Consider the following 12,980-nt stretch of genomic DNA (forward strand, 5'->3'; position numbering starts at 1 on the left):
TATACAGAAATCAGACCAAAACTGTAGGAGGAGTAGCATTTTGAAAGTATTTCAAGGAAATTTCTATTTTTAGTAACCATGGCAACAACATTCATCGAAATCGAAATCCGATAAACAGAATTATGTATCTTTATGTAGTCTACATATCTGCCAAGTTATACTGAAATCAGATCAAAACTGTAGGAGGAGTAGCATTTTGAAAGTATTTTTAGTAACCATGGTAACAATATTCATCGAAATTCGATGAACAGAATTATGTAGGAGGAGGAGTAAATGTAGCGTTTTGAAAGTATTTCAAGGAAATTTCTATTTTTAGCAAACATGGCAACACCGTTCATCGAAATCGAAAAACCAGTAAATAGAATGATGTATCTTAGTGTAGTTTACTTGTGTGCCAAGTTATGTTGAAATTAGATCAAAACTGTAGGAAGCTAGAGTAGAGTTTTGAATGTTTTTCACAGAAATTTCTATTTTTAGTAACCATGGCAACAGATTTCATTGAAATCAAAAACTGATAAATAGAATTACGTATCTCCGTGTAGTCTACTTGTGTGCCAAGTTATATTGAAATCAAACCAAAAATGTAGAAGGAGTAGCATTTTGAAAGTATTTCCCAGAAATCTCTATTTTTAGTAACCACGGCAATACTGTTCATCGAAATCAAAAACCGATAGACGGAATTATTTATCTTAGTGTAGTCTAGTTGCGTGCTAAGTTATATTGAAATCGGATCCAAACTCTAGGAGGAGTAGCATATTGAAAATTGTTTAAAGACGGACTGACAGCTAGACAGACAGACTGACAGACGGACGGACATCTTAGTATTGCAGGCTGGTCTCTGACCAGTAGAGGTAAAAAAAAACAAAAATGTCCAAATTCAGGAATTTGCCATTGCTCAGCCTTAAAGGAACATAAGGTGGGGGAGAGTGAGGTGGGGGGAAGGGGGGGGGGGCAACCAGCATCTAAATGAAAGTTTACTATAGCAGTACACTATACTCAGAAAAAAGTGGGGGGAGGGGCGTTCTACGGCCCTGGGAATTTCAGATAAACATAATTAAGGTTATTTAAAAAAAAAAAGATAATGTGATGAACTGTAAAGTTAACACTTTTTAGAGAGAATAGTCTTGTTTGTCCAAATCAGGAGTAATATCTGATTTATGTTTATCCTGATGTTTGTTCTACCATTGGGGCTAAATGACTTCAGCCTGTGCATCAAAAACTTTTCTTTGTCCTTTTTTCTGAACATCGCTCCATAGTCACGAAGAACGTATGATCTGGAAGATGTGTGGAGGGCGTCTTGTTTATGTGGTCTGTGGTGTCCTTGAGATAGGATGGCAAGTTCTGCACATACGGACGGTGATGTGAATCAATGGATTCACAAATTCAGGGTGTCCAGTGGCACTAACTAGTGGGCGGGGCGACCTGGCATCCTTCTCTGGTAAAACTGACCTTTTCTGCAGTCAACACTGAATAGGGTTGAGTGTCTCACCGTTTAGGCCTCCGCTGGTTGCGTTTCATTGACGATATAAAGATGAAGTAGACTGAGTGCCGCGACAGCCTAGAAACATTCATTTCCTTTACCAACTCCTTCCATCAATGAATTAAAGTCACTGTATCCCCTGCTTTGTATCAGGAAGACAGCAATCTCATTCCAATTTATGAAAGAGAGGCTACAAAGCCCACACTGTACAAACCACTATGAATGATATGGCAGGACACTAGTCACACAACAGAGAAAACCTTTACGAAGAAAAACAATAACAGCAGGGTTCCACTGGTTACTACATACCACCTCGTCCTTAAAAACCTCAGCGGTATTCTTAAAAAGAATCTGTCAATTCTTTATTCCAACAAAAGAATGGCAGAGGTCTTAAAGGAACCTCCATTGGCTGCCTATGGGTGCCCGAGGAACTTGGATATGGTAGTTAGAACCAGATTAGATAAGAAAACCCTTTATGGGCTTTAATTAAAAAGATGTCATCTCTGAAAGCACAGTTCTGACACAGACAGATTCAACGGCCCCGTTACAGGCCGCAACTATTAAATTATTAGAGAATTTGTCCTGTTAAACAGACAGTTACATATATCTCATCAGCTGCAAGGTTTTTTCAAAAAAAAAAAATGTTGGAGAAACAGGAGATATCCGCCGAAGAATCAATAACCACCGTTCTGCCATTAAGATCAAGAATGTCAATGAAGCAGCTGGAGAACATTTCAACCTCGAAGGTTACAAATCGGAGGACATGACAGTAGTAGTTAATGAACATATCCAAGATGAATCGATGCTCAGAGAAAAAGGCAAAGAAAATATTTCTGGATGCACAGACTGAAGTCGTTCCGCCCAGATGTCAGGCCCGTAAAAAAGCAATTTCAGTTGGTGGGGGGGGGGGGGGGACACAGCACTTTTTTCAGTTGACAGTTGAGGAGGCACTACCAAAAATTTCCTGACAAGCAAAAAAAAAAAAAAAAGGGTCATCAGACGTTTTTATTGATGGTGCACAAGCATACAGTATTTATGTTTACTATAGTAATCTATATATCGGCAAAATTATTGGGGGGGGGGGCACGGCCCCCCGTGCACCCCCCCCGGTTCCTACGGCCATGAATGTTATTAACAAACTTAATGATATCACCAGGATGGACGCGAACCAGACTTTACAGTTAATCCACATTATAATTTAAAATATATATATATATATATATATATATATATATATATATATATATATATATATATATATATATATATATATATATATATATATATATATATATATTTAAGAAAAGGCTGTACGTATAGCCATGCTGAAAGTAGCGAAAAACTTTGTTGATATAAAATGATTCCTTAAGACTCCAAACATTAATCGTTAATTGGCCATCTGTTGCATACATGCATCGGTTCCTAACCTGAATATTGTGTTTATTGAGACGAAATTATAATATTTTTATTTTGTCCAATTATACAGTGCCTAACCAAATGTTCACTTGTCATAATTTTTGCTCATTAGTGCCAGGAAGAGAAGATTAAGATATCTGTTCTCATGACTCAATGTAATGGAGTCTGATTTCTTTCTTTCTTTAAGTAATATCTCATCGATGGCTGCATTAAAAAAAAAAAAAGAAAAAAAAAAAGAAAATTATAAACCGGTTACCCGGCGTATGGTCGTCCTTGTTTCAGTCAATAGCCATATTAAATACCCCAGTAACCGAAGTTTTATTTTCCGGAAACCATAAAATTCTAGGACACCACACGTGGTGACAGGGAATGGGACAAAAACAACGAACCGTTAATTTATTACATGACTGAACAGTTCATATATTTATGTAGTACTCACACAATGCTTTATGTATAACTTAAGGTTAACTTAAAGTTACCTAGTATTTTATGTGTTTTCTATGTTAATGTTTTTATTTTCATTTTTACCTTCTCTTTTCCGCGAATCAAAGGCGTATACATATTAAAGCAATTTAATTATTTTAATACTTTTTGCGCACTAAACGTGACTGGGCTGTACATGCGACCAAGTCGCTTATTTCGACAACTTCTCTCTGGTTCCGTCAAAATAAGAAAATTTAAGCAGTGTAAATCACTGAGGATTGACACTTTTAAAAGTTTTATCTAACTGTATGCTGTAGGTTGATTTACATAAAAAATCTTACAACTAAAAACGTCAATTGTGTCTCAAATTAATTTGTATGTCACATAAATTATTATTAATTAAACTTCCTTCAGAATTAATTCATTTGTTATAGAAAAATAAATTCGGTAACAAAACGTAAATCATTCCTGTGTAGAACCTCGAATAGGTTAACGCACGACTGCTGAGAATCGACTACACCCAAATTATGGAAGTAAGTATAGTCATTTTAATTTTTAACGATTATATCGTATTCTAATGTAGAATCACCCTAAGTGAGTTGGTAACTTTATAGTAAATGACATATCAAAGCTTCATCTTTTATAACAGAGATAATAAATAGTATCTTTGGTACGTGTAATTGCTCTAACCTGCAGTTAAAAGTCGAGAAAATTCAAGTTGAATGAAGCATCATGTGATCGACAGCCCCATATCTGCATAGATTAGTTGCATGGTTATACTTATGTTTCTTATTGTAAAATTGTATATTAATTTAAAAAGATTATAGAGATTTTTTTCTTTAAAAAAGTCCTCCTTAGGTACAGTACATTAAAATAAATCTGAGGTTTTAGGGGTTTATATGTTTGTTCAGAATTATCTGACGTTGGTAACAGACCCCCCCCCCCCCCACTTTCAGCGTGTTTTCGTGCCAAAATATTGACTTCAGGTCATTTTCTCATTCAGTTTTGGACAGAAATGCCTATCATTTTGGCCCAAGCTGATTATATTAAATAAACTATTTTGCATTTTTAGTATGTTGTATGATTAATTGGATGTGTTGCAAAGAATTGGAACATTAATAGTAGATCACAGTGTCCCTGTTTCTGTGCTCATTTTCTTTAATCAATCTCTTAGTCTTAGTCTTTTATGACCCATTACTAGCTTAAAGTGCATGAGACTTTGTTAAGACTTGACAAATTTGTTACCCATATCTAATCATTAATTTAAGAGGAGATAAATTACAAAAATTTATGCTGAAGATAGCTTATAAGATTATTTGTTTAACACACTCCTTTTCATTAATTAGATTTAACATGTTGATGGTGTGACCGCTGGGGCAAGCGCAGTTGTGTATAATTTATTACTAGATACCTATTTCACTTTCAATAACACTTAGATCTGCAATTTCCAGTCATTAAGCTAGTGAGTTACGTTTTTGTTGTTAAACTTTTCTTGATTTATTGTGAGAACTTGACCTGATAGCATTGCATTGTGGGTCCAGAGTTACTGCAAAAAAAATCGCTTGGATTAATGTGCACAATTATGAATATATATTTGAATTTTGATTAAGTGGAAACTTACTTAAAATTTCTCAAGCTTTAAATTGACCAAAAAAGTTGATTTCACACAAATAAATGCATTGTACTGATGTTAAAATAAATTATGGTTGATAAATTGGTTCCAATTACATCAGAATGGGGGTACAAAAAAATTATAAAAGATGTATATGTAGTACTGTAGTAGTCACAAATTGTTGTAAAATATGCATATGTTGTAGTTACAAATTGTTGTTTTCAGGCTCCTTCTAATATTGTCAGTTGTCAGGAATTTTAACCCACCCAACCAGCTGTGTTGACTTCAGTTATTTTATTATAGGTTTTCTATCGATGAGGAGTTAATCAGATGACCAATACGTGCCCATAGACATAAACTTTAAACATTGATAGCTGAACCAACCTTGACAAACTTTGCTAGCTTTAGTGTCAAACTAAAGGGTAAGATTCCCATCCCCTGGAGGCTAAGGGTGGGGACACAAGATGAATGCAATCTTTAAATATATTCTTACTTACTCCTTAATATTTACTGGAATACAAACTGATTCCATGAATTTAATCTGTTGTGGGCCCCATAAGAATTTTCAGCTATTTGTCCACTGAGTGAGGCAGACTATTCTTAAGTATTTGAATATGTATTGAAACAGCAATTTTTTTGTCCATTGGGAATTGATTCAGTACCGATTCAATTGGGAAAAATAGCTTCGAAATAGAATGAACAGGAATTTTCTGTTGTGGTATACAAATAGAAATTATTTATTGTTTATTCTAACCTCAATACCTATTAGTTCATGCTTTAAAGAATAATCAAAAAGTATTCATTGTTTTACATAATATGTCTGATGGTGAAACCGTTAGGGCGAGCGTTCATTTTCTAAAACTCTACACATCTTTTCAAATGTTGTTTTACATTCTGCTTATTACACTTTTATCGTGCCTTTACTGTGTATCGTACATAATTTTTTTAAAAACTGTAATTGAAGTATATATTCTCTAACGTTTGCAGACTCCCCATGCATTGGGATCAAAATTCCTAACTTCTCGGATATTTCTGACAAAGTCGGAAATACCTGAGTCATTGAAGTGACGTCACACACAAAGTTGTGTGTACCAAAGACGCAAATGATAGTTTTGTGGGCAATTATGGCATGGAAATTGAATTAAATCGTTGTTTATTATTTTTATCAAGTAAGTTGTTGCTATGCTTAAGCCACCATGTTGCTATGCACTGCAAAGGATTATTGGGAGTATGGAATATTTTCACGTGGGATGATAAAAATTTCTTTGAACAATGTGCAGATTTCAACCCGAATTTCCTCTGTTTGTACACGTTGTCTATGGAGCTCGCGTGCCTCCTCACAGCGCTCGCTATTAATGTCTCTTGTTCTCACATTGTCATGTTTTCAAATTGTCAAAAATGTAAGACACGGCACGATTACCATCACTATGTTGTCAACAACATGCGTCCCTCCATATTAGCACTGATTTCTGCTTTCAATTAAGAAGAAGTAAAACATTTAGTTAACTCATACAATGTTTCATATGTAAAGAATTATGATGTCATTGTAGTCTGTTCCTCAGTAACTGAATTGGGAGTTTTTAGTTTCAAAATTGGGAAAAATTAACGTTTTTTGGCATTGGGAATGGCAGGGATTTTCCACTGCCCCATGTAGGGCCGAATATAGGTCCCATTCCCAATTGCAAAATCCCTCCCTTTTTCCCCAAAATGAACCCACAAAGTTAACTTGATCAAAGTTCTGGTAAAAAAAAAACATGGCCAGGTTTGAAAATCTGGATGAAATGAACAAAAGTGTAGGAAACTTGGCTAAAACTTTATCATAATTGATCTATTCTGATTTACAGTTCTGAATAATTAAGTAAAAGATCAATTTTACTTATAAATCTTAAGAGTTTATTTCTCAAAAAACATCATGCAATAAAATTTCCCAATAAGTGTTGAAAGGTCATTTAATTTCCAATTCCAAGGGCCTGGGTCCCATTCCCAAAATAGAGTGGAAATCCTTGGAATGGTACCGTTTATCAGTACCAGTTATATAAGGAAGAAAAACACTGTGAAAATGCATCGTATGGATAAATATCTTCTTTTACCTGATCATTTAGCATACACTTTGTTTATAGCATGATTATTAAGGCCAATATGTCCTCTACCTTGAAAATATTTTGTCCCATGGGTTCAGGGTTTGGGGTCATAAGTTGACTAAGTTGATCATATATTAGAAATGTTTATATCTTAAGATAACTTCTTTACTCATAGATGTCTAGCAGACAAATTGTTCATTGTCATTTAATTTGCAATATTGCAAATTTCATATCCCTTATTTAAGAGGTCAAGGTCCTTACTGGGTTGGGATTATACGTTATGTATATAGAAAATGCAAATGCTTAGATAAGAAATCTATCAGCAAAGATTTTCATTCAGATTTTGAGCAATATTATTATATGCATACTTACTACTTATATTTGATTTGTCCATCCCACACAAATGAAAGGGAAAGGGCCATGTCCATATAAGTTACAATCTTGTAGAAATAAACACAGTTTCATACATAAGAGAAAGGTTGTTTATGATTTGAAGGTCCATCACTGCAATGTCCCAAAATCATGTGGACAAAGTCAAGGTTATATAGGGATTGGGTATGAACAATCTTCTGGTGGCTATAACTTAGCAACAGTGCTAGATATTCTTCTGACACTTATAATAGAATAGAAAGAGCACAATTAAAGCATATATAGAGGTTTGTTTTACAGAATAGGTACATTGGTAATGTTAACCTCTTTCATACGTGAATTTAAACTTTGGCTATATCTTAATCAAGTGTTATAGTTATTTAGTAACAAAGATCTATTTTAGAAATTCCCTAGAAGACGATGAGAGAAATGTTTGTATTAATATTATGATAAGCATCTCCTAAGAAGACTCTTTTTATTGTGTGGTTTATACACAGAGGCCTGATGTAGAGATAAGGGGGGAACCCTATACTCAGTTAGTGCACACTCAATTCCTAAAGTTTATCTCTTTTGCAAATATTTGGCATAATGTCCATGGTGTCAACACTAGATCTGTGAAAAACTTCTTGCTTTTCTCTATCAGCTCATCTGCAAATTCTGTCTGACTCTCCCTCAATACTGACAGATTTTTTTTCTAATTTGCAGGAAGCGAAAAATTATCTCTCAAAATTGAGCAGCACGTAAGTTTATTTTTTCCTGTCTTGATTCTGATTAGATTGAAGGTTGTCTCCAGTTTTTACCTTCCGACTTTTACCATTATTTCGTTAAAGGAGAGATCAGTGGGAGAGATTCATGTAATGTAGAAATTTGAAAATTCTTTATCTCACATATTTATGTTGTATTTCTCGGCTTTATCATAAGGTGGTTGTAAATATTTTTTTAGCGCTTTGCTTAATTTTATCTGGGTGTTTCGTGAAATGTGCCAATGTCACTATTAAAGATTGTATTGAGAAATTATGAAGCAATTATTGGGTAACATATTTATTTCACTATAGTTTATTGATAAAAAATGAAAATTATTAAGGTAATTACATGGAGAATTGAACATGCAGTCATAAATATGAATTACAGCAGTAAGGTTTTAAGTATTTTTGAGGATGTTTGAAATGTTTGTGTCCATCTTGTAGGCACATGACTCGCTGAAATCAAAGTTCTTAACCATTAAGTCCTTATAAACAAAAATGTTTTCCTAATTCATAACATAAAAAAAATTCTCTGCTAAGATATCGATATTTCCTCTTTATTATGATATTATCTATGTTTTAATGATTTTGTGTAGAAGTTTTGTAGAAGATATGGTCAAACCTCAATTCCCACTGAATCTAATTCTTTTTCACTTTTTAACACATTTTTTGATAAGATTAGTAAAAAAGTAAATTAAATATGTCTCCGTCACTGGTTTTGTGGGAATTCGGTAATCAGATAAGTAAAGATAATGCCCATCCCCAGGGCCAAACATGTTTTGATGACATTCCTTTGCTTGATAAAAATTCCATTTATTAAGTTTTGCAGGGAACTTAGTTCCAATTTTATTTCTTATTCCTTTTGGCTACCAAAATGAAATATCCTGTTCTATATGAAATAAAGCTTCTTTTTCCTTTGTAGGATATAAAAATAGAGAAGATCAATGAATACCTAAATTTCCTATTACCTAGGTTTCTTGGGTTTTTCTATTTTTCCCCCATATAGTACCAATTGGTGAGGCCACAGGAGAAGCTCATTTCTTTTGGTGTTTATTTGTCATAACTATAGATTAGAAATACTAATTAACTGCTACTCCTCAGTACTATAATTCATGAAAAAAGGAATCTCTTTTTCCCAAGTGTTTTTTTAATATACTATGATGCATAAAATAAGGTATCTCAGCATTGGTAATATTGGTAATGAATCTTGATTTCCAAGAATGCCAAGAACAGTTATATTGCAATCATAATGACCAATGAATGTTGAATGAATGATGGGCCAGTCTTTTGTTTCAGGTGGTTGATTAAAATAATCCAGGATTTTCCATACAAGAAATATAAAGTAATTTGGAAAAATAGTTTAAACTTTACTTGTAATCAGTAAGAATTTTTTTAAACAGCAAAATACAATTACTGTAATAATACTATATGCCATGCTTTCATTTCATAATGAAATTTAATATAAGATGTAGAATCTAGAATGGAGATTATTTTTACAGGGTGGATGGACTGCTCGCAATTGTGATCACTGATCGAGATGGCATCCCATTGTTAAAAGGTATTTCTTCATGTAATAAAATACAATAGACAGTTTTATTTTACAAGATATACCAGAGGTATAGAAGCTGTGATGACTTACAGTGTATAAGTTTAAAGTGCTTAAAATGTAGATCTTTCTTGATTATTTGTTTATGAAACATTCAGCCATTTGATTATTAGCTATGCATGGAAAATGTCAGATTGATCAGTTGCAGCACTGCACAAAAAACCCTTCACATTTACACCTGTAGGCTTTTAGTTGAGTAGTATGGTGATGCAAATCTACAGAATTGTCCAGATTCAAAGGGATTCTCTTAATGAATTTGCATTTTTGATACAATCTTCTTAGCAATGTTTTAGCCATAGGTACAAAGTTGAGCCCACGGCAAGGCATGCATGCACACTACCGCAGAGTTTAGACAGTCACTGTAGTATCAGTCTATCATCACTGTTAGAGGCCAACATTACCTTTCTGTAGAATTCAAGTGTATCATGCAGAGGGTGTTTTGCTTGCCTGAGAGTTTACTTCAAATAAATTATTAACAGTGGTAGGTAATTGGCCAAATAAATGAAGAGAAAAAAAAGAATTAATTAGATACAGTACATTAGAAAGTTCTTCCAAGAAAAAAAATTCCCACAATTTCCCCCTTTTTTTGCATTAAATCATTTTAAAGGAAGATCACTCATTTTTTAATGATTTCCATAGCCAATAAATTCTGTGTGTGGTAGAACGATGAGAATTAGGATTTTTTTTAAACTTTGATATGGATTTTTGAATTTCTACATCAAAGAATTTGACAGTTGTGTAAAATTTATCAGCAGATTAAAGCAATTGCGTATTTCCCTAAAGGTGACACAATAATGTCACAAACAAAAGATAGTATCAGTTGAGAGCAAATTAATGGCTTTGACCTTCATTGGAAATAATTATAATGATTTTATGACATTACTACCTCGAAATCACCAAAGTCAAAATAATTATAATGATTTTTATGACATGACTACGTCCAAATCACCAAAAAGATTGACATGTGCAATTACCTGTAATCGATATATCAGGAAAAACCCAGGGTTTGTATGTATGGAGTATTAGATCTGGTTCAGATGCACTGCCAGGGAAGTGGGTGTGATTAGTTATGACAGTTGATAATAATACATGATCCAATCTGTAGAATTAGGAGTAAGATTAGCAGCATTTTTATAAAGAGATATACATTTTGACCCAAAGTCTTTACATCTCAGATAGGTCTGAAGAAAAAAAATCTTACAGATGCGGACTGAAAGACAAGAAAAGTATATGCCACAGTTGAAATATTTTGTAAATACAGATAGCAGAAAAAAAAATATCAAAGTTTTCTGAGTGACAGTTCCAGAGAATTTGAAGCCTTTATAAGCTCAGATGTGGATAGTGACTGTCAGTGTTTGACACCTGGACAAAATTATTGATATTCTATTCTTCAGGCATGGGTATAGGAATGTTCAGTGTTTTCCTTGCATGTGTTGGAGTCACACAGTAGCACTTGACACCTGTCTTGTACTCATACATGAAGAATTATATAGCCACAATATGGCAACACACATTTTATGACATGTCCAGATAAATTAAAGATACAATGGTAATAAAATTTTAACGTGTACTTTTATTAACTGTTGTAATACAACAGAAAGATTTCACCTCAAATATAAAGAATGTGCCTAGTATGAACAATATTGTATAGTCATCAAGCTTTTCATGAAGGTCATGTACAGTTATTGTGAAGCACGGAGTATCAGAATCTAATGTAGATGATAAGTCAACAGTTTCTATCACAGATATGTGATTATCATAGATTTACATACAGCTGTCAGATAAGCCACTGCCTTGTGCAATCTGGACAAGGTTCTTGTAAGACACCACTTACTTGTGGGAGTTTTTGCAGCCAACCTCTGTAAAGTGTGGGGTTTTTATTTCAGTCGGGTCTGGAATATGTTTTTTCAACATCTGTATTCTGTTTTGACGAACATGTTCTTGAGAGATGATGAATGAAGATTTTGCAATTTATGTTCAGTTTGTCACACTTGACTCTCCATGCTGACGTTTAGCAGAATTCAATCATTTTAGCATGAGAAATATTTACAGGAATCTGAAGGTTTTTTTTAAATTCATAGTTCAGCAAGTGGTTAAGTATGGTGTCTATCATGTCTTGTCAGGGGAAGGAAAGTTGAGCAAACATTAACATTCATAATTAAAGCAGGCACATTTGATCGCAGTAGAGAAACCTTGTCTGATTTTCTGCAGTAGTTAACACCTTCTGTTGATTTATGATTGAAAAAAAAAACACTAAGTAGCTGAACTGTTTACAAATTTATGAAATGGAAACTGCCATTAATTTTGAAATAATGAATTGATGGTGCTTGATTGATATCTCATTCATATGAATTTCAGTTGCGATGGACCAAGTCCCAGAGCAAGCACTGCGGCACAGTTTTTTGAGTACATTTGGAACAGCCACAGAACAAGCTAATAAACTAGGACTCAAGCAGAGCAAATCTGTTATATCCATGTTTAAAAATTATCAGGTAGAAAATTTTTATAATTTGTAATAATTAGCATGATTGAACGCACTTCCAGGTTTTATGACCCAGATGATAGAAGGGGTGTGTTCGTTATATTGATTTTAATATTTTAATTAAACTTTTTGTTTGGCATTCCAGGATTCATTTTAATAACAAAATAAGTCAGGAAATATCTTTAATTCAACTTGTAGAAATTCTGACATTCAATAAATGTCTTTTGAGTATTGACCAATGATTTTGAAAAATCATTAGGTTGTCTTTATTTTATTTTTTACAGGTTGTACAAATTAACAAATATCCACTAATTGTAACATTTATAGCAGAAAGTGATGCAAACACAGGTGAGTGTAGATTTAAATTACCAGTAAACGTGAAAGGGTGTATGACATCGACATTTCTTGCTGATACAAAATCGCAAAAATTGTAGAAACTGTTGTTATTATTTGAATTCTTAATATTTTCTGAATTAAAGGCACATATAATTTTAATGAATAAATTTGAATTCCAAAAGGGAGAATGACATTACATGTCAAATAAAGTGAGAAAAAGTGTAAAATTTATCAGGGGCTGTATACTGAATATCTTGATTTGAATCTAAACTAGCAGTTTAAAGTTTCTTGATGTTTATAAAACATTAGAAAGACAGTATACTTGTATTCAGAAAACAGACAGCGTTAAATTCCTGCATTGTTTTGTTCTTATTGATTTTAATTAAGCTTGATATTAGCTCTTAGACCTCTTGAACCGACATGTAACTAAAA

The 12,980-nt window shown here is 33.4% G+C and overlaps 1 protein-coding gene across 1 annotated transcript in view; it reads left to right on the top strand.

Moving 5' to 3' along the window:
* Window positions 1–3,807: 3,807 nt before the first annotated feature.
* LOC133204965 (ragulator complex protein LAMTOR3-A-like) overlaps window positions 3,808–12,980 on the top strand; it is a 13,623-nt gene continuing 4,450 nt past the window's right edge. Inside the window, exons 1-5 of the mRNA XM_061340708.1 lie at window positions 3,808–3,852; window positions 8,087–8,121; window positions 9,624–9,682; window positions 12,089–12,222; window positions 12,497–12,560. Coding sequence (XP_061196692.1) covers window positions 3,847–3,852; window positions 8,087–8,121; window positions 9,624–9,682; window positions 12,089–12,222; window positions 12,497–12,560 — 298 coding nt within the window. The 5' untranslated portion in view covers window positions 3,808–3,846. The remainder of the gene's footprint in view (window positions 3,853–8,086; window positions 8,122–9,623; window positions 9,683–12,088; window positions 12,223–12,496; window positions 12,561–12,980) is intronic.

This window comes from Saccostrea echinata, unplaced genomic scaffold, assembly GCF_033153115.1.
Source record: "Saccostrea echinata isolate AGI-Se365-2 ecotype Australia unplaced genomic scaffold, CSIRO_AGI_Sech_v1 ptg000002l, whole genome shotgun sequence".
Lineage (NCBI taxonomy): Eukaryota > Metazoa > Mollusca > Bivalvia > Ostreida > Ostreidae > Saccostrea > Saccostrea echinata.